The sequence below is a fragment of the Garra rufa genome, chromosome 24, assembly GCF_049309525.1.
Source record: "Garra rufa chromosome 24, GarRuf1.0, whole genome shotgun sequence".
Lineage (NCBI taxonomy): Eukaryota > Metazoa > Chordata > Actinopteri > Cypriniformes > Cyprinidae > Garra > Garra rufa.
This window is the reverse complement of record NC_133384.1, coordinates 38,110,595-38,137,273: the sequence shown is the minus strand read 5'-3', so window position 1 is coordinate 38,137,273 and position 26,679 is coordinate 38,110,595. Positions and strand designations below refer to the sequence as shown.

The 26,679-nt window shown below is 30.5% G+C and overlaps 1 protein-coding gene across 1 annotated transcript in view; it reads right to left on the bottom strand.

Moving 5' to 3' along the window:
- Window positions 1-1,113: 1,113 nt before the first annotated feature.
- The window catches only part of LOC141300377 (tetratricopeptide repeat protein 21A-like), a 28,390-nt gene continuing 2,824 nt past the window's right edge, over window positions 1,114-26,679 (bottom strand). The window contains exons 2-21 of the mRNA XM_073830650.1: window positions 25,659-25,781; window positions 25,431-25,588; window positions 25,273-25,357; window positions 23,109-23,207; window positions 16,686-16,895; window positions 15,479-15,717; window positions 13,887-13,959; window positions 13,676-13,783; window positions 13,442-13,583; window positions 13,250-13,350; window positions 12,448-12,636; window positions 12,262-12,372; window positions 12,097-12,178; window positions 9,823-9,973; window positions 9,542-9,703; window positions 9,283-9,466; window positions 7,032-7,256; window positions 5,894-6,014; window positions 5,733-5,800; window positions 1,114-1,191 (exon numbers count right to left, since the gene is read on the bottom strand). Coding sequence (XP_073686751.1) covers window positions 1,114-1,191; window positions 5,733-5,800; window positions 5,894-6,014; window positions 7,032-7,256; window positions 9,283-9,466; window positions 9,542-9,703; window positions 9,823-9,973; window positions 12,097-12,178; window positions 12,262-12,372; window positions 12,448-12,636; window positions 13,250-13,350; window positions 13,442-13,583; window positions 13,676-13,783; window positions 13,887-13,959; window positions 15,479-15,717; window positions 16,686-16,895; window positions 23,109-23,207; window positions 25,273-25,357; window positions 25,431-25,588; window positions 25,659-25,781 — 2,709 coding nt within the window. The remainder of the gene's footprint in view (window positions 1,192-5,732; window positions 5,801-5,893; window positions 6,015-7,031; window positions 7,257-9,282; window positions 9,467-9,541; window positions 9,704-9,822; window positions 9,974-12,096; window positions 12,179-12,261; window positions 12,373-12,447; window positions 12,637-13,249; window positions 13,351-13,441; window positions 13,584-13,675; window positions 13,784-13,886; window positions 13,960-15,478; window positions 15,718-16,685; window positions 16,896-23,108; window positions 23,208-25,272; window positions 25,358-25,430; window positions 25,589-25,658; window positions 25,782-26,679) is intronic.

Sequence of the window (26,679 nt, the reverse complement as noted above, 5' to 3'; positions counted from 1 at the left end):
GTACAGCAAATTTACAAGTGCAATAAATAATATAAAAATAATGTTATAAGATTAATGTTTTAAATACATTTATGAATTAACAAACATACAAAATTTAAGACATTTTAAGACTTTTTAAGGAACCGCAGAGACCCTGTAATAATTTATCAGCTTCTAATATGTGTTTATTCATTTATTTGAGCTGCAATAACTAAATAAATAAAAACAATAGTTAACAGCATAACAATAATGGTGCTTGACTATATCAGATGGGATTTGTTTGCATCCACACATATTTCACTACATTTGCAGTTCACAAAACATAAGTGAAGATTAGACGTAACACAAGAGAAAATTAGATTTTTTTGCCTTGTAAATTTTTGAAGTGACATAACGAATAAAGCTAATAAATGCTAAAACATTTTATATATTTGTGACCCTGGACCACAAAACCAGTTTCATCTGAAAGCTGAAAAAATAAGCTTTGTTTCTTAGAATAGGACAATATTTGGTCGAGATACAACTATTTGAAAATCTGACAATCTGAGGGTGCAAAAAAAAAAAAAAAAATCGAAATATTGAGAAAATCGATTTAAAGTTGTCCTAATGAAGTTCTTAACAATGCATATTACTAATCAAAAATTAAGTTCTGATGTATTCACGGTAGAAAATTTAGAAAGTATCTTAATGGAACATGATCTTCACTTAATGATTCACTTGTTTTTGTTTTATGCCAAAAATCATTAGGATATTTTTGACCCATACCATGTATTTTTGGCTATTTATTACTGCTTTTGTGGTCCAGGGTCACATTTGTATGTTAGTTTTCTAACTAAGATGTCTCAATGAAAGTCTTTTAGAAGGAAAATCTTGTTTTCAGTCCCTGTATAATGACACACATGTTCACAATGTTGAATTATCATGGTTTTTTAGGTTCAATCCATAGGCGTAATGTTTTTTCTAGTGTCTAAACTGTATTTTCTATTTCCATACCCTAACCCTACACCTAAATGTACTTCTCACAAGAAACTGCATTTTTAAATTACCCGATGAAATTAATTCTGTATGATTTATAAGCTTGTTTACTCATGGGGACCATAACGCAGGGTTCATCAGGACCACACACACAAATGCTCACAGACGGAGAGAGAGCTGAGCTCGTGTCAGAACCTCGTCTTGGATCTGTGGGTAATCTGGACACTGCTGCAGCACCTACAACCAAACAAGACTCAATGAGACTGATCTGAGATCACCAATCACTTATTATATTTCATATGTGACCCTGGACCACAAAACCAGTCTTAAGTCGCTGGGGTATATTTGTAGCAATAGACAAAAATACATTGTATGGGTCAAAATTATTGATTTTTCTTTTATGTCAAAAATCATTAGGAAATTAAGTAAAGATCATGTTACATTAAGATTTTTTGTAAAATTCCTACTGTAAACCTATCAAAATGTATTTTTTGATTAGTAATATGCATTGCTAAGAACTTAATTTGGACAACTTTAAAGGTGATTTTCTCAGTATTTTGATTTTTTTGCATCCTCAGATTTCAGATATTCAAATAGTTGTATCTCGGCCAAATATTGTCCTATCCTAACAAACCATACATCAATAGAAAGCTTATTTATTGAGCTTTCATATGATGTATATATCTCAGTTTTGTCAAATTTAACCTTATGACTGGTTTTGTGGTCCAGGGTCACATATGTCATGTTATTATTAATAACAAACCATTAAAATTATGTTAAATAACGTCACAGTTAATCAACAATCTAGTTTTCAGAGTCTTACAAACCTGCCGAGACACTTCTTTTTTTTGCCTTAGAAATATTTGAAGCAACATAAATATAACTAATAAATGCTAAAACATTTATATATATATATATATATATATATATATATATATATATATATATATATATATATTTGTGACCCTGAACCACAAAACCAATTTCATCTGAAAGCTGAATATATAAGCTTTGTTTCATAGAATAGGACAATATTTGGTCGAGATACAACTATTTGAAAATCTGGAATCTGAGGGTGCAAAAAAAAAAAAAAAGTAAAAAAAAAAAAAATAAATAAATATTAAGAAAATAGCCTTTAAAGATGTCCAAATTAAGTTCTTAACAATACATATTACTAATCAAAAATTAAGTTTTGATATATTAATGAAAGGAAATTCACAAAATATCAGTACGGAACATGATCTTTACTTAATATCCTAATGATTTTTGGCATAAAACAAAAATCGATAATTTTGACCCATATTGCTACAAATATACCTGTGCCACTTAAGATTGGTTTTGTGGTCCAAGGTCACATATAAAGACACTTTCAACATCAAATCAGTTTTAAAATGGAGAAAAATAAGCCCCATCATTCTTTATTTGATCCTATTTTAAATGCAAATATGCCATGTTATTATTAATAACAAACCATTAAAATTATGTTAAATAACGTCACAGTTAATCAACAATCTAGTTTTCAGAGTCTTACAAACCTGACGACACACATTTTTTGCCTTAGAAATATTTGAAGCGACATAAATATAACTAATAAATGCTAAAACATTTTTTTTATATTTGAGACCCTGGACTACAAAACCAATTTCATCTGAAAGAAGAATAAATAAGCTTTGTTTCTTAGAATAGGACAATATTTGGTCGAGATACATCTATTTGAAAATCTGGAATCTGAGGGTGCAAAAATTTCTAAATATTGAGAAAATCGCCTTTAAAGTTGTCCAAATTAAGTTTTTAGCAATGCACATTACTAATCAACAATTAAATTTTGATATATTTACTGTAGGAAATTTACAAAATATCAGTACGGAACATGATCTTTACCTAATATCCTAATGATTTTTGGCGTAAAACAACAACACCAAACAATCAATCATTTTGACCCATACCTGTGCTACTTAAGACTGGTTTTGTGGTCCAAGGTCACATATAAAGACACTTTCAACATCAAATCAGTTTTAAAATGGAGAAAAATAAGCCCCATCATTCTTTATTTGATCCTATTTTAAATGCAAATATGTCATGTTATTATTAATAACAAACCATTAAAATTACGTTAAATAACGTCACAGTTAATCAACAATCTAGTTTTCAGAGTCTTACAAACCTGACGACACACATTTTTTGACTTAGAAATATTTGAAGCGACATAAATATAATAAATAAATGCTAAAACATTTTTTTTATATATATTTGTGACCCTGAACCACAAAACCAATTTCATCTGAAAGCTGAACATATAAGCTTTGTTTCTTAGAATAGGACAATATTTGGTCGAGATACAACTATTTGAAAATCTGGAATCTAAGGGTGCAAAAAAAACAAAATATTGAGAAAATCGTCTTTAAAGTTGTCCAAATGAAGTTCTTAGCAATGCACATTACTAATCAACAAGTAAATTTTGATATATTTACTGTAGGAAATTTACAAAATATCAGTACGGAACATGATCTTTACCTAATATCCTAATGATTTTTGGCGTAAAACAACAACAACAAAAAATCAATCATTTTGACCCATACCTGTGCTACTTAAGACTGGTTTTGTGGTCCAAGGTCACATATAAAGACACTTTCAACATCAAATCAGTTTTAAAATGGAGAAAAATAAGCCTTATCATTCTTTATTTGATCCTATTTTAATTGCAAATATGCCATGTTATTATTAATAAAAACCATTCAAATAATGTTAAATAATGTCACAGTTAATCAACAATCCAGTTTTCAAGAGTCTTACAAACCTGACAACACATTTTTTTGCCTTAGAAATATTTGAAGCGACATAAATATAACTAATAAATGCTAAAACATTTTTTTATATTTGTGACCCTGGACCACAAAACCAGTTTCATCTGAAAGAAGAATAAATAAGCTTTGTTTCATAGAATAGGACAATATTTGGTCGAGATACAACTATTTGAAAATCTGGAATCTGAGGGTGCAAAAATTTCTAAATATTGAGAAAATCGCCTTTAAAGTTGTCCAAATGAAGTTCTTAGCAATGCACATTACTAATCAACAATTAAATTTTGATATATTTACTGTAGGAAATTTACAAAATATCAGTACGGAACATGATCTTTACCTAATATCCTAATGATTTTTGGCATAAAACAACAACAACAACAAAAAATAAATCATTTTGACTCATACCTGTGCTACTTAAGACTGGTTTTGTGGTCCAAGGTCACATATAAAGACACTTTCAACATCAAATTTTTTTTGAGACCCTGGACCACAAAACCAGTTTCATCTGAAAGAAGAATAAATAAGCTGTTTCTTAGAATAGGACAATATTTGGTCGAGATACAACTATTTGAAAATCTGGAATCTGAGGGTGCAAAAAAATCTAAATATTGAGAAAATCGTCTTTAAAGTTGTCCAAATGAAGTTCTTAGCAATGCACATTACTAATCAACAAGTAAATTTTGATATATTTACTGTAGGAAATTTACAAAATATCAGTACGGAACCTGATCTTTACCTAATATCCTAATGATTTTTGGCGTAAAACAACAACAACAAAAAATCAATCATTTTGACCCATACCTGTGCTACTTAAGACTGGTTTTGTGGTCCAAGGTCACATATAAAGACACTTTCAACATCAAATCAGTTTTAAAATGGAGAAAAATAAGCCTTATCATTCTTTATTTGATCCTATTTTAATTGCAAATATGCCATGTTATTATTAATAAAAACCATTCAAATAATGTTAAATAATGTCACAGTTAATCAACAATCCAGTTTTCAAGAGTCTTACAAACCTGACAACACATTTTTTGCCTTAGAAATATTTGAAGCGACATAAATATAATAAATAAATGCTAAAACATTTTTTTATATTTGTGACCCTGGACCACAAAACCAGTTTCATCTGAAAGAAGAATAAATAAGCTTTGTTTCTTAGAATAGGACAATATTTGGTCGAGATACAACTATTTGAAAATCTAGAATCTGAGGGTGCAAAAATTTCTAAATATTGAGAAAATCGCCTTTAAAGTTGTCCAAATGAAGTTCTTAGCAATGCACATTACTAATCAACAAGTAAATTTTGATATATTTACTGTAGGAAATTTACAAAACATCAGTACGGAACATGATCTTTACCTAAAGATCATGAAGGGGTTTTTGGCGTAAAAAAAAAAAAAAAAAAAAAATCAATCATTTTGACTCATACCTGTGCTACTTAAGACTTTTTTGTTTTGTGGTCCAAGGTCACATATAAAGACACTTTCAACATCAAAAATTTTTTGAGACCCTGGACCACAAAACCAGTTTCATCTGAAAGAAGAATAAATAAGCTTTGTTTCTTAGAATAGGACAATATTTGGTCGAGATACATCTATTTGAAAATCTGGAATCTGAGGGTGCAAAAATTTCTAAATATTGAGAAAATCGCCTTTAAAGTTGTCCAAATGAAGTTTTTAGCAATGCATATTACTAATCAACAATTAAATTGATATATTCACGGTAGAAAATGTAGAAAATATCTTAATAGAACATCTTTAGCTAATATCCTAACGATTTATGACATAAAAGTAAAAAATCTGAAATTTTGACCCATACCCGTGCTACTTAAGACTGGTTTTGCCCTATCATTCTTTATTTGATCCTATTTAAATTGCAAATATGTCACGTTATTATTATTAACAAACCATTAAAATAATGTTAAATAACGTCACAGTTAATCAACAATCTAGTTTTCTGATTCTTACAAACCTGCCGACACACATCGACGGCCAGCGTGTAATTCTTACACTTCAGGTAGTTAAAGGCAAGACGAAACCCTGCAATGAGATTCAATTGAATGAAATGATGGAATTGAATATTTACAGTATGCTCATGGTTTTGGTTTCACAGGAATAATGATCAAGTCGCACCGATTGCAGGATGGGCTCTGTTGCTGTATTTCCAAGCCAGTTCATACTGCAGCGCTGCGTCGCTGTATCTCTGCTCATTCTCCATCATCAAACCTCGATACTCGTACGCTTTACTACACGACTGATGTTCACAACAGGAGAAAAATAAGGAGATAAAATGTGTTACTTTGGGTCAAAGTATATTTTATTAAATATATTACTACTTTAGGGCAAGACACTGCAGGTGAATAGGGTCAAAATAATAACTAATAGTTATCGCCTTACTTGCCCAGTTAATTGATTATATTGATTATTGATAATTGCATGCAAGTTTTCTAAAATGTTAGGTTTTAATATGCAAATGAGGCATTGTTTAATTAAATATGTGGTTATTATTTTGGGTATCTCATTTTTGGCACTCCATAATTCAGAAAAAATCTGGAACAGAGAGAAAACAATGTATTTTTTACTATTTTTGGGGGGAATAAAATTTTGTATAAAATCAAGCTAATTATATATGAACAAATCCTTCTGTAAAAATCTTTAGAATATAGACAGGAATGACAATTTTAAGTTTGATGTACGTAAGTGTTACTGAATTGGAGATTTATGGCTCAGTGCAGGAGAAAAAAAACTCATTTTGAGAAAACAGCCTTTAAAAACATGTATTGAAATGTGTGTATTGAAGTGCTATTAAAAAAAAAAAAAACACCTAACAGTGTCTTTTAGGTGTTTTCTTTCTACTAGTGAAACCAAAAAGCCCAAAATCTTAAACTTAAAACAGTGTTTTTGTCTGCAGCGTCTCCCCTTAATACTGAAAATATATTAAAATGAGTTTTTAAATATTTAATATAATTAACTAATAGTCTCACAAATTAAAAAAAAAACCTAAATAACAATTTTTTCTATGAAAATTAACACCCTACTTTAAATTATATTTTATAATTATAATTAAATTTTCTTTCTCAGGCATAAGGATTTTTTGTATTCTCAAGTAAAAATATATATAAAAAATGTAAATATTAAGATTTACTTCTAAACTGAATTCACCTTCACATTTTGTGTTTTCTCTCAATATTCGGACAAAAAAAAAAACAGTACTGTTTATTTTGGGTTTAAGTAAAGGGTGTCAGCAAATCTAAAATGAGCAGAAACAGACCTTATTGTTTCGTATGCAGCTGTCAAGCAGTTTGTCCACTTGAGTGTATTTTCCCATCTTGATGTACATGTCAGCCAAGAGCAGGCAGGCGTTCTCTAAGTCATCCGCGTTTGCATCGCACCACTCCATACTAGTGAGGCGTTTGAGGAAGTTTCTGGCTCTGGGAATCTGCTTTAGCTGAATGAAACCTTGAGCCATCATGAGCAAAGACGCCTCCAACATCACCTGCAGACAGAAATTCACTGATAAAATCAGTGCTACTTCATTTATGATTCTGTTTTTACACAATAATTTGTAAAAAAAAATAATAATAATTTTTATTATTGGAAAGGTGAATAATAGGAATGGTTTAATAACAAACCATTAAAATAATGTAACATAAATAAATAAATACATTTATTTATTTATTTATTTTTTCCTTGAATATTGCAGAAATGTGAGATTTCAATTTTCAGGTATTTCAGAGGCAGTATTATTATTGTTTATTATTGTTTATAGTTTTTATATTTTATTTTAGTTAACATTTTAGCAATCAATTAATTTTTTATTCGTCCACATAGTTTTTCATAATTATTTTTTTTTTATTGGAAAGGTGAATAATAGAAATGGTTTAATAACAGTTAATCAAGTTAGTATTATTGTGTCATTGAGATACTTGTATATATTTTTTCTTTTTAGTATTTTCTGTTTCCTTTTTACTTCTAGTTAGCGTTTTAGCATTCTTGCCAGTTTTTGTAAATGTTATTTTTACAAATATCATTTTTTGCCCACATATGCATTTTTTATTAGCATGTTATTATTATTTATTTATTTTTTCCTTGAATATTGCAGAAATGTGAGATTTCAATTTTCAGGTATTTTAGAGGCAGTATTATTATTGTTTATTATTGTTTATAGTTTTTATATTTTATTTTAGTTAACATTTTAGCAATCAATTAATTTTTTATTTGTCCACATAGTTTTTCATAATTATTTTTTTTGTATTGGAAAGGTGAATAATAGAAACGGTTTAATAACAGTTAATCAAGTTAGTATTATTGTGTCATTGAGATACTTGTATATATTTTTTCTTTTTAGTATTTTCTGTTTCCTTTTTACTTCTAGTTAGCGTTTTAGCATTCTTGCCAGTTTTTGTAAATGTTATTTTTACAAATATCATTTTTTGCCCACATATGCATTTTTTATTAGCATGTTATTATTATTTATTTATTTTTGTACACATAGTTTTCCATTATTTTTTTGTTGGAAAGGTGAATATATTAGCATTATATATATTTATTTATTCATTCAAATAGTTTTTCCTTTTTTATTGTACAGGTAAATAATAGAAACAGTTTACTAATAAAGTTAATCAATCCATATTGATTTTATATAGTTTTTTTCTTGAATGTTCCAGAAATGTGACCTTTAAATGTGTATTTCCAGGTGTTTTAGAATCAGTACTATTGTGTCATTTAGATACTTTTATATATTTTTTCTTTGTAGTATTTTCTGTTTTCATTTTAGTTTTAGTTAGCCTTTTAGGATTTTGTCTGTGTATTATTACTATTATTATTTTTGTATTTAAGAGACAACATTATTATTGCATCATTGAAATACTAATACCAATATAAATATATATTTATTTACCAAGTTTTTCTTTATTGTACAGGTGAATTAAATGTTTAATCAATCCATATCGATTTTTTTCTTCTTCTTGAACATTACAAAAATATGACCTTTAAAGCTCTATTTTCAGGTGTTTTAGAGTCAGTATTATTGTGTCATAGAGATACTTTCATATTTTTTATCTTTACATTTCCTGTTTCAGATTACTTTTAATTAGCATTTCTGTATATTTTTGTACTTGTTATTATTACTATCATCATCATTTTTTTTTTTTTTGTCCACATAGCTTTTTCTTTTTTTCCTTTTAGTTTAACTCTAAATTTCAGCCTCATATCATATATACACAATACTTGTAAACATAATTACAACAGTGGTGAAATTTTGCAACCATGAAAATCCTGCGTTGCAACATTTGTACCAAATTCATCCCTGAACACTATATGCATAAAGATCATGGTTTTACATACAACCACTAACTTCCTAAAAACACTTTTGAAGAGAGAAGAAAATGCATTACTATCAGTGCTTTAGTCTCCAAAGGTTAAAGACTAAATAACACAGAAAATGAAAGCATCCGTAAATAACTGCCTTTTGTCCAAAAAGCCAAAAACCCCCACTAAAGCAATGAAATCACGTGTCTTACGTTCTTAGCCTGCATGTCTGTGAGCTCCAGCACGGCTCTCTCCACCTCTTTGGGCTCTTTGCTGTAGATCTGACACAGATTCGACAGCAGCGTGAGTTTGTCCTGCTCAGGTTTCGATCGCGGGCAAAACGTTGAGAGTAGATTGCGAGCTGTGCTTCTTCTCGTCTCGTTTTCAGACTCACTGCTGGAGAAACAATCACAGACAAACCGCATTCAATTATTTTAGTATTTGAACAGATTTTATGTAAGTGGTTCTCACCTCATGTCCTTTTGTCCTTTATCTAAAACTTCTCCGAAGACGACGTCCTTGTCAGGGTTCAGGCAGATTTGGACCATCAGTTCCAGCGCTGGTTCTCCCCAATCCGCATCTCCTCTGGCCTTGTTCAGGTGCGTCAGAGCATCAGTCACCTGGCACGAATTCCTGAGGTCAAGCAGCACATAGAAAACCTCTTATTGTCTTACACATTAGCACATTAGGAACACTTTCAGGACACTTAAAAACTACTAAATAAATTCTGATATTGTCTGATAAACACTGACCAGAAGTAGAGACCCTTGCAGTAATTATAACCTGCTTCTCTGACTGACAGCGGACTGAACTTCTCACATGTTATAAAAACAGACTGAATGTCATCGAGTTTTCCCATCCTGCGCAGAATGTGCAGAAACTTGGCCATGGCATGGAAGTTGTCTATTGAAAATGGAAACAAAAAAGAAATATTAAAGTGCAATAAATTATGTGTTTGCATCAGGATTATAGTTAACTAAAAACATCAAAAAAAAAAAAAAAAAAAATACTTGAAATAAAACAAAAGTTACCTAAAATGAAAAATTGAAACTTTTATTACACCCCCTAGTCTGTGTAACTTCTAGTCATATGTGACCCTGGACCACAAAACCAGTCATAAGGTTAAATTTTACAAAACTGAGATTTATACATCATATGAAAGCTTAATAAATAAGCTTTCTATTGATGTATGGTTTGTTAGGATAGGACAACATTTGACCGAGATACATCTATTTGAAAATCTGGAATCTGAGGATGCAAAAAAATCAAAATACTGAGAAAATCACCTTTAAAGTTGTCCAAATTAAGTTCTTAACAATGCATTTTACAAATCAAAAATTACATTTTGATATATTTACAGAAGGAATTTTACAAAAAATCTTTATGGAACATGATCTTTACTTAATTTCCTAATGATTTTTGGCATAAAAGAAAAATCAATAATTTTGACCCATGCAATGTATTTTTGGCTATTGCTACAAATATACCCCAGAGACTTAAGACTGGTTTTGTGGTCCAGGGTCACATATTATTTTCTACTGAAAAAAACAAAGACAAAGAAAAATCAGAAACAGTTTGATTTATTTTTTCAAGAAACACTAACAAACTAAAATCGATTTTTCTTTTTTTGTTCATGAGTTAAAAATCAGATTATGCTTTGATATTTGTTTTAAAGTGTGGGCGGTGAAATGTCACCAACTGAACTGCTCAAACTATTTCAAATATAGTGAATTAAACTACAAACTTGATCACAACGCACAGTGTTTCCATCTAACATGTATTTTAAGCTGCAGCTCTTAATAATTTCCTTATTAAGATCAGAAAAACGTAGTGCGGGTTCGCAAATCATTTGATTTAGATCGGAACTTTGGAGCGGGTTCGCGAATCGTCTGATTCGGAAAAGGAAATGCGGATCGTGATTCATTTAGTGCGGGTTCACGAATCATTTTGCGAATTGAATGATTCGCGATTCGAAATCCTGATCTGAAAATATGGTTGGTGAATATTCAGAGCAGAAAAAATTAACGTGGTTCGTGAATCTTTTAGTCCGGGTTCGCAAATCATTTGATTCAGTGCGGGTTCATGATTTGTTTGTTTCAGAAAATGAACGCGGATCGTAAATCGTTTAGTGCAGGTTCGTGAATCATTTGATTTAGATCGCAACTTTGGAGCGGGTTCGTAAATCATTTCACGAATTGAATGATTTGCGATCCAAAATGCCGATCTGAAATTATGGTTGGCGAATATTCAGATCGGAAAAAAGGAATGCGGTTCGTGAATCATTTAGTCCGGGTTCGCAAAAACGATTCAGAGCAGGTTCGTGATTCGTTTGATTTAGAAAACGAACGCGGATCGTGAATCATTTGGTGCAGGTTTGTGAATCATTTGATTTAGATCAGAACCTCGGAGCCTTTCTTTTTTTTTAATTTGACATCAAACATGGTAGTAAAAATTTGTTTTTTGTATAACAAAAGATTTACTACAAAAACTGAGAGGGCAGAAAGCGCTCCCTGTTTGATTTCTTTATTTTACAAAAGGGTTTTGTAAAATTTTGTTGTTATTCGGTGTGTCTCTCTCGTATGACCAGCTCTTTCCGCTGTTATCGGGATCATGCCACACCTCTGCTGACATGAGAAGTGTGGTATAGGTCACAAAATTAAAAAATAAATAACATATGACAAATAAATAATAAATGACAAATCTAGCTTCATTTTGTTTTTCTGTTTTCTAAAACAAAAACAAAAAACTAAAACCAAACCATTTCTCATTTCTCTTTATTTCTTTTTAAGTAGAAAATCAAATGACCAATGAGCTGCCAAAGCAATGTTTCTCATATTTATTTAGTTTATCTTCATGTACTGAGAATATTTAAAAATGAAAACTGAAAAAATAAAAACTTAAGAGACATGCTTAAATAAAATGACAAAAACCACTTTTAAATTAAAATGGACAGAAATTACATAAAAAAAATAACAATATAAATAAAATAACGCTGGCTTGTTTCAGAAAATTATATTCCATCCCACCTGGGTTTCGTTCCATAATACTGCCATACATCTTGACTGCTTGCTCTTTTTGGTTCTTCCAAAATAAAGTATCAGCCAACAGCTGAGAATAAAATCACACACAAACATGTGGACAAATTTATTAACTGCTGATCATCTAATTCTGGAAATTGCACAAGTTCATACCATCGAGGTGGCAGTGTGGTTTCGATGGAGCTGCAGAATCTTCCGACAAAGCTCCTCACAATAATCCAGCTTCTGATGCTCATAGTATAACTGAGCCAGATGAAAGATGATCTGCACAAAACAGAGCAGATGTGACAAACCGTTCTCTCCAAACATTCACCAAGAAAGCAGTTTGAGCTGACTGACCTCCTCGTTGTCCGGGCTGTGATTTAAAGCATCCGTATAGTGTTGTTTGGCCATTTCCAGGTCGCGGCTGCGGTGAAACACACCAGCCCAATCACAACAGATCACTGCTAACAACTTCCTCTGTTCCTCCAGTTCTTCCGGATGCTCATTCGTAATCCGGAAAACAACTTTTTGCTGGAGATCATGCAACTGGCAGAAAAGCATTTTTAAATTTGTTTGCAAAAAGTTAAGCAATTTTCAAAAATGAAAAATGTTGCAAAGATTCACTCTCTCAGGATATAAGAGAGTTCGTTTTTGCATCAGATTTGAAGAAATGTAGTATTCCGTCACTTCCTCTGATCCTCTGGAGTGAATGGGTGCCGTCAAACAGCTCCAAACAGCTGATAAAAACGTCACAATAATCCACATGTAACTCCAGTCCATCAATTAGCGTCTTGTGAAGTGATTATGATGTGAGAAGTAACAGGAAATGGACTTTTTTTTTTTACTGTAGGAAGCATTATTATGGATTATGGATATTTTAGATAAAAAAATGTCTTAATGATGGATTTGTTTCTTACACCACACAGCTTTTGGCCTCTCAAGATGTTAACTGATGGAGTGGAGTGGTGCGGATTTTTGTGACGTTTTTATCAGATGTTTGGACTGTCATTCTGACGGCACCCATTCACCGCAGAGGATCCACTTGTGAGCAAATGATGAAATTATACATTTCTTCGAATCATTTTGGAGTACATTTTTAGCAAAATTAAAATTTTGGTGAACTGTTCCTTCAATGTTTATTGCAACTTTGAAAACAAACCTTTTGCATGACGTCCAAAGCAGACTCGTTCTTGGCCCGTAGTACTTTTACTAACACTCGCAAAACTCGTACATCATTTATCATGGTAGTCAATGCAGTAGCTGGAAAAGCAGAGGGAAAAAAAACATGATGAGAAAAAAATTCTTGTTTGTTGTGGCATTCAGTCGTGTTTGTTAGAATGTAATTCTGTACTGGGATCATGTTCCAAGGCCCTTTCCAGGACTTTCTGAGCTTTCTCGAAATGTTTCAGTTTAAGCAGCAGTCCTGACAGCTCTATGCTCAAATGACAGTCCAGCGTCTCCGTCTTTAGAGCTGTTTCATAATAACTCACAGCCTGAAATGTAAACAATTACAGATGAGACTCAAATAGTACCCTTAAGGTTTTTTAAATTAAATATCATCTGTAAACTTGTAGAAGCCACGTGCCGTGTCATATTTGTGAGCCATCACTAAAGCCTGGCCTATTTTCTTGGCTAACATGTCTTTTGGAGCCATCTTCTCTACTTCTTGGTAGATCTTGACTGCTTCCTCTGGCTTTAAGAACAAGTTATTTGTATGGTTTATTAAGACTTTATGAGAGGTTTGGTACTAAGAAGTTAAATGAAAATGAAAAACATTAGATTTCCAAAATACAAACCTGGTGTATCTTCATGAAGGCATCAGCCAGCAAAATGCTAGTATGCAGTCCTGGAAGCTGCTCATTTATTTCTCTGAAATATTTTATTTTAAGATGGCAATTAAACTTCCATAATTGCATGTACCATACACAGAGTGGATTTCATATTCCACCCATAAATTAAAATAACTTTTTTTTTTAGTTTATTTTACCCCAAATTTGTATTATTATTTTTTAATTATCCTCAATAGTGATTCTCGTCAGTTTTAAATAAATATATTTTCTCCTCTAAATGCACTTTCATATTCTCAAAATAATGGAAGTTTTAATCTGTGAAAATTACTATAATCCGCATAAAACGCAAAAAATATTAAAGCTGAGATCAAAAGTTTACATCCTCTTTTCAGAATCTGCAAAATGCAATTTTTCTTTACCAAAATAAGAGGGATCATACAAAATGAATGTTATTGCTTATTTAGTACTGACCTGAATAAGATATTTCACATAAAAGATGTTTATAGCCCACAAGAGAAATTGATGATTAAATTAGAATTATATCCCCTCGGTTGTTAATTCTGTGTTGTTACCTGAATGACCCACAGTTGTTTTTTAATGAAGTGATAGTTGTTGATGAGTCCCTTGTTTGTCCTGAACAGTTAAACTGCCTGCTGTTCTTTAGACAAATCCTCCAGGTCCCACAAATTCTTTGGTATTCCAGCATTTTTGTGTATTTGAACCCTTTCCAACAATGACTGTGTGATTTTGAGATTCATCTTTTCACACTTAGGACAACTGAGGGACTCATATGCAACTATTACAAAAGATTCAAATGCTCACTGATGCTCCAGAAGGAAAAACAATGCATTAGAGCCGGGGGTGAAAACTTTAGAACAGAATGTACATTTTTCTTCTTTTTCCTAAATATCATTTTTTTTTTTCATTTAGTGCTGCCCTTCAGTGACTACAAAGAATAGTTACATGTTTCCAAGAAGACAAAATAAGTTCAATTTACCCTGTTCATCAAATTCCAAAAGTTTTCACCCCCTCAGGCTCTTAATGCATGGTTTTTCTTTCTGGAGCATCCGTGAGTGTTCGAAGCTTCTGTAATAGTTGCATACAAGTCCCTTGGTTGCCCTCAGTATAAAAAAAATAGATCTCAACATCACACAGTCATTGTTGGAAAGGGTTCAAATACACAAAAATGCTGGAAAAATCAAATAATTTGTTGGACCTGAAGGATTTTTCTGAAGAACAGCAGACAGTTTAACTGTTCAGGACAAACAAAAGACTCATGAACAAACTATACTAAACAAAAAAACACAGCTGTGGATCATTCAGGTAACAACAGTATTAAAAAAGGGTATGTAAACTGTTGAACGGGGTCTAACTATTATTTTCTCTTGTGGACTAAATTGTGAAATATCTCATTCAGGTCAGTACTAAATAAACAATAACATGCATTTTGTATGATCCCTCTTATTCTGCAGATTCTGAAAAGGGGGATGTAAACTTTTGACCTCAACAATATTTATTTGCAGCAGTACAACAAATATTACCATGACTATTACTTCAATAGATACACACAAACATCCCTTGCACTTATAAATGATCACCTGTAACATGCAATGTAAAGCTTCTTATTGTTTTTCCTCTCCAAGTAAATGTGTGCCATCTTTTTTCGAGCTTGGATGTAGGTTGACTCAGTAGGTAGGATGTTTTGCAGCATGACTACAGCGGCATCCACGTCATCTCTCGCTAAAGCCAGATCTACATTAGCAAGCATGAGACGCGTCTCCTCTGGTGTGCCTTTGAAACGCACAACAGCATCCTGGAGAACTTTAGTGGCCTCGTGCTGATGAAAGAGAACATTTTACAACATTACAAGACACTAACTCAGCTGATCGTGAGGTTGGTTAGTTCAAATGCTTGCAGAATCATTTTTGTGCATTTGTTTGAAACACCAAAAGTTTGGAATCAGTAAGCTTTTTAATAAGTATCTTACATCAAAATTCCTATTTATTTGATCAAAGATACAGAAAAAAGTAATATTATGAAATATTATTGCAATTTAAAAAAAAGAGTTTTCTATTTTAATATACTTTAAAATATAACTTATTTCTGTGATGCAAAGCTGAATTTTCATCAGCCCTTACTTTTGTCTTCAAGGTCACATGATGCTTCAGAAATCATTATAATATACTAATTTATTATCAATTATCAACAGTTGTGCTGCTTAATTTTTTTTGGAACCTGTGATACTTTTTTCAGGATTTTTTGAAGATTAAAAAATGTAAAAAAAAGATAAGCATTTATTCAAAATAGAAATGGTTCCTAACAATTTAAGTCTTTACTATATCACTTTTTATCAATTTAACACATCCTTGCTTAATAAAATAATTTATTTTAAACCAAAAAAAAAAAAAGTTTGAACAGTAGTGCAAATTTGTTACAAAAGATTTCTATTTGAAATAAATGGGGTTCTTTTTAATGTTTTATTTAAATCAAAGAATCCTGAATAAAGTATCAAAGGTTCCAAAAAAATATTAAGCAGCACAACTGTTTTCAACATTGATAAGGAGTAATGATGCTGAGAATTCAGCTTTGCATGACAGAAATAAAGTGTATTTTAAAGTACATTTAAATAGAAAACCACAGTTTTAAAATTGCAATAATATTTCACAACATTACTGTTTTTTATGTATTTGTAATCAAATAAATGCAGCCTTGATGAGCAGAAATGCTTCTTTAAAAAAAATAAAGAATCGTACTGATCCCACACTTTTGAACAGCAGTGTATATGTGAACAAAAGCAGACTGGACCTGTTCTCCGTTGAGTCTCAGGGCCTCTGTGAGCTCTAGGTACACAGATACTCGCTCGCTGGTGGAAACGGAGGACTGTGGCCCTTCTAAAGGCCTGCGGACCCCAGGCATGTTTATAGTGATCTTCAGGCACTGGATGGCATTCTTCAGGTCTCCAGACCTCAGCAGAGCACGAGCTTTGAGCAGACTGAACTGGAGTCGATCACGAATCTAAAAAAAAAAAAAAAAAATTAGAAATATTGAGGTGTATTTCATAAGTTAGGGTAAATTAATGTTTTTATTCAGCAAGGATGCATTAAATTGATCAAAAGTGACAGTAAATACATTTAGGATGTTTTCTATTTCAAATAAATGCTGTTCTATTGAACTTTCTATTCTTTTGCGCATCCTGAAAAATGAAATGTACCAGTTTCCACAAAAATATTGGGCAGCACAACTGTTTTCAACAATGATAATAATCAAAAATGTTTCTTGAACAGCAAACCAGCATCAGAATGATTTCTAAAGAATCACGTGACAATGAAAATTCATCTTTGATCACAGAAATAAAATTAATTTGAACAGATATTCATACAGAAAACAGCTAGTTTAAATTGTAATAATATTTCATTGTTTTACTGTATTTTTGATTAATTAAAAGCAATTTTGGTGATCATGCCTAAAAAATAATGCCAATACATATATGTATATACTATAGATACTACTGGTGTTTAACAAAGACTTTTCAATAAGAAAATCAAGCTTACTTTTAGCACTATTATGATTTTCTTTGCATTGCAACATTATTTTCATGAAAATTAGGAACTTATTCATACACATAACAGTGATGCAAAAAAAAAACCTTATTCTTACTACTATAATAGCATAATACAAATAACATTCACTACTGAACTATATCTATATATGCATCTGTTTTGCTGTAGATTACCCTCTTTAATAAACATTTTCTGAATAAAGACATATTTTAAGATGTAATCCCTGTAATGAAATTGCTTTATAATGACTTGCTTTATTTATTTATTTATTTTTACAAAATGTATTTTATAATTTATGCTTAAATAATAATTGTGCCTATATTGTAAATTAACAATATATAATTTATTAATCATTAATCATAGACAGTTATTATGTATGCATAATTATAAAGTTACCATAAATTCAGTGATAATGAAATCAGCAAATCAGAATATTAAAATGATTTCTGAAGGATCACGTGACACTGAAAATTCAGCTGCGATCACAGAAATGAATTACATTTTAACACATATTCAAATAGAAAACAGCTAGTTAAAATTGTAATAATACTTCACTGTTTTACTGTACTTTTGATCAAATAAATGCGGCCTTGGTAAGCAGAAGAGGCGTTTAAAAATTTGACTGAACCCAAACTATTGAACAGTAACTCAGAACTTTCTCCAAATCATTGAACTTGCAAAAATGGCTCATTCTGAATGTCTGCAATTTTCTGTCATCAGAAAGACTGTCTATATTTTCCTGCTCAGACCTCAAAGTTGATGCTGACTGCAGACTCCAGGCAGCTCAAACACCTGCTGTGTTCTCCAGCGCTCAGGTGCAGTCGGGCCTGCAGAAGGTGCATCTCTGGCACGGAGGGATCTTTCTCTATGCACAGGTTCAAAAAGTGCTGAGCTGTTCTGTGCTCACCTGCAGAGGCATTGTAGGAAAGTTATCTGGCAAGGTTTTACAGCAATGGCAAACATCATCTCAGATGAAGTATTTAACTCCAAAACCTGCCTAGAAGGTACTTGACGTAGGCCATATGATAACAGCTCACTGACATGCCAGGAACAACTTTGACGACCATTTCCAAGATCATATTTGAGTGTTTCAGCCAAAATGGTGGAGTTTGCCCAGGAGCAAGGGCAAAATCCTGGCAAGGAGGAACAAAATATATTGAAAACAGTATATACACTCTTCAAAAAAGATTTGGAATAAGAAAAATCCATTGAAAAAGTGTTACCGTACCTGTTTGTTCTCCAGGTGCATGCACACTATTTGCAGGAGGAAATTGAGGTCCATCATCTGTAGGTATTCAACGCCGTAATTTAACCTACGAAGAACAGAGAAATGGAGCTCTGTGGCGTCTTTCAGCAGCTGCATCTCCGTCTCCTCACCTGCGCTCTGCTTCCTGGCCAACATGGCCTTCAGCAGAGGAACTTCCTGTTAAATCATACGTATTTCTGGGTTCATACAGATGAAATTTCAGAACTTTTCAAGCACTTATTTTTTATTTTCAAGGACTTTAAGTTCAATCACTTATCAAGCAATGTGTTCTTCTAAATTAAAAAAAAAAAATGATAAATGGATAAATACAAATATACTAATAAAACAAAAAACATAGTTTACTACACTTTCACCATAGTAAAACCATTGTTAATTTTCTAAAGGGATCTGTATTTGTGCATACTCTATTTCTTTTTTCTTTGTTTGCCTTAATTGTTTGAAGTTTTCTACTATTTAGGAAAAAAAAAAAAAAATCGAAATGCGCGCTCTAACGTCCCGAACTGAATCAAATGATTCGCGAACTCGCAACGAAGTCCCGATCTGATTCAAATAATTTGCGATCCGTTCTCCGAAGATCTGATCTAAAGCAAAAGATTTGCGAACCTACTCCAAAGTTAAGATGTAAATTAAATGAGTCTCGATCCGTGCTCCAAATTCTGATCAGAAATGATTCGTGAACCACGCTCCGAAGTCCCGATCTGAATAATTATTCGAGAGCCATAATTTCAGCTCAGGAATCGGAAAGAGGGACGCAAATCACTTGATTTAGATCGGGACTTAAAATCGTGAATCATTTGATTTGAATCATTCAATTTGCAAAATGATTCACAAACCCGTTCTGTTCTAAAACAAATGATTCGCGATACGCAATCTGACTGGAGCGCTTCGAAACAGTGATTCGCAATAACTTTGCGACGCAATTGTTTCACCCATCACTGCATGCTTTTTCAAATCATTAGAAATTCGAAAATGAATAGCTCTTTTATTAATTTTATCTGGTTTGAACTGCTTGAACTGAATGATCAAAGTCACGAGTTTGAATCAATCGGAGCGGTTTCAGCGTAAGTGACTCACTCAATTGATTCGGTTCATCTGTTCCTGTTTTCGCGTCTTCAGCCATGTTTACATGACATTGTCAGTACTACGACTGGCTTAGCTCGCTAGTTTTTTTTTTTTTTTACATTAATTGAAATAAAACGAAAAAAAGTATGATGTATTTTAATTGTGTGAATTTTGCATGAAAAGATATGTGCTTATTAAAAAAATAAAAAAACTTATTTTATAGATACATTGTCTTTCAATAATTCAAGCACTTTTTCAAAATCCTTTTCAAAAACATTGCTGCTAATAAGGGCTTTCCAGGCCTTAAATGTAAAAATAAATACAAAAAATTCAAGCACTTTAAGCAACCTGTACGAACCCTGACATTTACATCGCTACTTAGCAAATAAAATATAGAGACTTCTGCCCATTTTAACATGTAATAAAGACACTCTAATGCCAAAACTAACATGTGGCAATAGGACAAGTGAGCCTAGCCATTAGAAATAGTAACTTTTCAGATTTTTACCGCTGTGTTTCCAAGAGATTCTTGCACTTCACAGAAGAACGCGAGCTGTTGGGCGGCTTCCTCAAGCTGATCGCACATCAGCTGGCATCTGATCGTGCCTATAAAAATAATGTCAATGCATATATGCATTCAACAAAGACTTTGACAAGAAAATGAAGTTTAATTTTAAACTTATCAAGAGTTTTTTTGCATTGCAACTTCATTTTTATGACAATTAAGAACATATTCTGTCAAATACACATTATTGTGATACAAAAAAAAACATTCATTCTTATTATCGTAACTGTATCTATATACACTACCAGTCAAATGTTTTTGAACAGTAAGATTATAATGTTTTTAAAAGAATGCATCACCAATCCTGCATTTCTTTGATCCAATTTTAGCGAAAGCAGTAATATTGTGAAATATTTTTACTATTTAAAATAACTGCTTTCTATTTAAATATATTTTAAAATGTATCAAAGCTACATTTTCAGCATCATTACTCCACTCACATGATTCTTCAGAAATCATTCTAATATGCTGATTTACATTTTTTTTTTTTGCTATTATTATCAATATTTAAAATAGTTAAGTAATTTTTTTTTTCAGGATTCTTTGATGAATAGAAATATCTAAAGATCAGCATATTTACTGAAATAAAAAGCTTTTGTAACATTATAAACTATACCAATCAAAAGCTTGGAGTCAGTATAACACTTTTTTCTCAAGGAAATGATAGAAATGGATACTTTTATTTTACAAGAATGCTTTAAATTGATCAGAAGTGATGATAGAAGTGTCTATTTCAGATAAATGCTGTTCTTCTGAACTTTCTATTCAAAGAAACATGAAAAAATTATACTCAGCCGTTTTTAGCATAATAATAATACATGTTTTGAAATCACAGGAATAAATAATATTTTATAATACATTCAACTAGAAAACAGTCATTTTAAATAGTAAGAATATTTTAAAATTGTACTGTTTTTGCTGTAGTTTAATTTTAAAATTATCAAGAGTTTTTTTGCATTGCAACTTCATTTTTTTGACAATTAAGAACATATTCTGTCAAATACACATTATAGTGATACAAAAAAACCATTCATTCTTATTATCGTAACTGTATCTATATACACTACCAGTCAAATGTTTTTGAACAGTAAGATTATAATGTTTTTAAAAGAATGCATCACCAATCCTGCATTTCTTTGATCCAATTTTAGCGAAAGCAGTAATATTGTGAAATATTTTTACTATTTAAAATAACTGCTTTCTATTTAAATATATTTTAAAATGTATCAAAGCTACATTTTCAGCATCATTACTCCACTCACATGATTCTTCAGAAATCATTCTAATATGCTGATTTACATTTTTTTTGCTATTATTATCAATACTTAAAACAGTTAAGTAATTTTTTTCAGGATTCTTTGATGAATAGAAATATCTAAAGATCAGCATATTTACTGAAATAAAAAGCTTTTGTAACATTATAAACTATACCAATCAAAAGCTTGGAGTCAGTATAACACTTTTTTCTCAAGGAAATGATAGAAATGAATACTTTTATTTTACAAGAATGCTTTAAATTGATCAGAAGTGATGATAGAAGTGTCTATTTCAGATAAATGCTGTTCTTCTGAACTTTCTATTCAAAGAAACATGAAAAAATTATACTCAGCCGTTTTTAGCATAATAATAATAAATGTTTTGAAATCACAGGAATAAATAATATTTTATAATACATTCAACTAGAAAACAGTCATTTTAAATAGTAAGAATATTTCAAAATTGTACTGTTTTTGCTGTACTTTGGATCAAATAAATGCAGGCTTGGTGAGCAAAAGAGACTTAAAAAAATAAAAAATCTTACTGTTCAAAAACTTGACTAGTGGTGTATGTATCTATGTTTTGATGTAAATTATCCTCTTTAATAAATGAAATAAATAAACTTTCACATTTTCTAAATGAAGACTGATTTTAAGTAAATGTAATCCCTGTAATTAAATTACTGCATAAAATAAAAAAAAATGGCATGACAACCAATTTTATAACGACTTGCTATTGTTTTGTTTTTTTTACTAAATTTATTTTGTAATATTTTGCATAAATAATAATTGTGTCTATAACATACATAATTTATTATAGACACAATTATTATTTATGCATTCATTATAAAATAAATTCACTATAACAAATACTACCATAGTATTTAAATACTTTAATACAGAAAATAACTATTGAATTTCTCTTGTTTATTATGAGAAACATTTTTAGTTTATGTTATTTTTGGGGTAAAACTGTTTTTGTAAAGCATTGATAGAATATGATATTGTACCTACTAAAGCTGAGATGCACTTTGGGTCTATTTTGAGTGCAGTAGAGTAGCATTTACGGGCATCTTTATACTTGTTTTGGAGACTGAGCAGATAGCCGAGCTCACAGACAACATCAGACGCCGCTGGTGAACGTGAGGAAACCTGATGCACAAACACAGTCAACATCTGCAGGATCTCTGTGTTGTGTCCACACTGCAATTGGGAAAAATACATCTGAGCATTTCAGCGACTTCTGCTGTAGACAGAGACTGCTGTTATAATCAAGCATGATAGATTAGTCTTGAAAACAAGTGAAACAAGCTTCAAAACAGAAATGAATAGCTCTGAAATGACCCAAGGGTGAGAAGCATCATGGAAACAGACACTTAGGGACAAAGACAGCCTCCAGTGAGGACAGTGTGTGTTCAGTGTGTGCAGTGCCACAGTGTTAAAAAACAACCTGGTTTGTTAACATATTAAGTGACACAGAAGGGGATGTTTAGTTATTGTATAGAGAGAGATTGGCACCAGTCGGCTGATGGGTGCCGTGATCTCCACATGCAGGCTGGGATTACAGGGCTCTGAGATCTCAACTGCATTCATTAAAGCCTGAAGACGCTCTTTTACCTGAAATACAGAGTGGAATAACATTCATGGGTCAGTGACAAATGAGAAAGTCTGAAATGAAAGGAAAATGTTGTTACAATCTAATTTAAATCATGCACTACGAGTGATTTATGGAAGCCTGTTTTCATAATTATTGTTAACAGTATTTTCTTTTCTTTTTTTAGGTTTTAATTATTTTTTTTTTGTTTAGTACTTCAACTAAATAAAGTTAAATGAAAATGAGAAATATTGCCCTGACAAATACCTAAATTAAATTTAATTTTTAAAAAATATTTTATTTTATTTCATGTAATTATTATTTTTTTAATATTATTTTTAGTGTTAGTTAACAATAATGACCCTAATTTATGTAAGGCCAGAGAATATAAAAACAAAAAAGAGAATTACAACTTTTTTTTTTAAATCTTAAAATTCTGGGAAAAAGTCAGAATTTCAAAATAAAAACTTGCAAACAAAATCTTGCAACTCTGACTTCTTTCTGAGAAATTTATTTTCTGAAAAATACAAACAGTTTTTGGACAGTGAAGAAGTCTTTTCTGCTCACCAAACCTGCATTTATTTGATCTAAAAAGTACAGCAAAAACTAATTTTTAAAAATATTTTTACAATTTAAAATAACTGGTCTCTATTTGAATATATGTGACCCTGGACCACAAAACCAGTCTTAAGTCGCTGGGGTATATTTGTAGCAATAGCCAAAAATACATTGAATGGGTCAAAATTATTGATTTTTCTTTTATGCCAAAAATCATTAAGAAATTAAGTAAAGATCATGTTCCATGAAGATTTTTTGTAAAATTCCTTCTGTAAACATATCAAAATGTAATTTTTGATTTGTAATATGCATTGTTAAGAACCTAATTTGGACAACTTTAAAGGTGATTTTCTCAGTATTTTGATTTTTTTGCACCCTCAGATTTCTGATTTCAAATAGATGTATCTCGGCCAAATATTGTCCTATCCTAACAAACCATACATCAATAGAAAGCTTATTTATTGAGCTTTCATATGATGTATACATCTAAGTTTTGTCAAATTTAACCTTATGACTGGTTTTGTGGTCCAGGGTCACATATTTTAAAATGTAATTTATTCCTGTGATTTCAAAGCTGAGTTTTTAGCATCATTACTCCAGTCACATGATCCTCTGATCCTTCAGAAATCACTCTAATATTCTGATTTGCTGCTCAAAAAATATTTATTATTATTATTATTATTAGGTTAAAAACAGCAGAGTAGAATTTTTTCAGATTTCTTTGATGAACAGAAAGTTAGAAAAAGAACAGCATTTATCTTACAATTGAATTGCGTTTCAAAGTAAATCCTACATTTACATATTTTTTTCAGTTTACCATTTTAACATTTTAAAACACACATTTAAAAGTAAAAATAAATAAAAAGTAAATATTATAATATAATTTTTTTTATTTATATATATATATTCCATTTTTATTTCAGTTAAACATTTTAGTAATTTTGTTGTGTGTTTTATTTTTATATTTATTTTTATCTTAAAATTCGGAGAAAAAAAAAGTCAGAATTCCACAATTCAGAATTTTGGCCAAATGTGAGTTAAAATATCGCAACAGAATTGATCTTACAACTGAAATCCTACATTTACATATTTTTGTACCATTTTAAAACATCCTTTTAAAAAGTAAAAAAAAAAAATAATAATAAATAAATAAATATATATATATATATTATTTTCCCCCAAGAGTTTTAGTCTTTTAATTAATTTAGTCTTTTAGTGCTAATGAAGCTTCAAGTGGTGTTATTTTAATATAATTTAGAAACTATTAAATTGTAATTAATATTTTAAACCATTTTTATTTCAGTTAAAAGTTTTAGTAATTTTGTTGTGTGTTTTTGTTAAATCTAGTTGATTTTTTATTTTTGTTTATATAGCTGTTATTAATTTCTATCTCTTAATTTGTTATTTTAGTACATAATGTTAACCTAAATGAAAATGACAAATGTCAGATCAGCTTTAGTCAGTATACAGTGGTATAAATGTTTTAAAATACAGTCAATATACATTTATATGAAAACAGAAATACAATACCAGCTCCATATTCCCATCCTTAGCCGCAGCAATGGCAGTCATCATTTGCAGAGCTTTCAGATCATGTTCGTCTCTCTCCAGAACTCTGCACATTTAAACCAAAAACACTGAATAAAGTAAAACTGTCTATTAATTTATAAGCTCAGAGTAACACACACCTCTGTGCAACTTCCTCCGTTTGCTCCCAGTCACGTAAAGACATGAACACCTTCATCTTCATGAGGAGCGCCGGACTGAAATCTGGATGAGAGACAATGATCTGATTGGCCATATCAAGAGCACACTGCTCCTTCTGCTTCGCCATGAAGAACTCCATCTGTACAACAAAAAAAAAACAGCTCAGTCCCTGAAAGATTATTCAAAAGAGTTATCAAGACATGTTTTACCTTTCCCATGAGTCCAAATAAATTTCCTGTCTCCTGAACTCCGCTGTCAAAGTATCGTTTAGCCTGAGGTCTGTTCTCTTCAGTGTCAGAGGTCAACACAATCCAGCCCTTCAGAATAAGCCCCTGTTAATAAAAGAAAAAACAATTCATGAATCAGCCTGTATGCAATATTCTCATTTATTATTAGTGTTTTTTAATTCTTAGTGGTATTTTAACCCTGCAAAGTCTGATATATTAAATAAGAGTCTAAAAAGTATTTGCTTATTTTTTAGTTTGTTTAACCTTTAGACAAAATATGAATAATGAATATAATAATATAAATACATTAGAAATACATTCTTTTATTTTAAGTGTTATTTAATCTTGTAAAAATCTGATATTAATAACCTAATAATAAAGAATATATATTTTATAGTTATAATTTATTTATATTATAAATATTTTACTATATTTTATTTTTTTACACATATTTAACCTCTAATCAAAATTATAATAAATAAAAACAAAGATATACTAATATATCATTGTATCTAAAAATAATATATTAGAAATACACTATTTTTTATTTTTTTAAGTGGCATTTAACCCTGTAAAATCTGACATATTAAATATATATATTTCTAATATATTTATACATTTACTTATACATTTATTTATTATAATATACTTTGTCTAGAGGTAAAATAAATACATTATTTTCATGTATCACGCTTTTACAGGTTTAAATGCCACTAATAAGTATAAAAAAAAGTTCAAATATATATATATATATATATATATATATATATATATATATATATATATATATATAAATAAATAAATAAATAAATAAATATATATTAAATATATATATAAAATAAATAAATATATATATATATATATATATTTATTAATAAATAAATAAATAAATAAATATATATATATATATATATATATATTATATATATATTATATATATATATATATATATATATATATATATATATATTATTATTATATAATAATATATATATATATATAT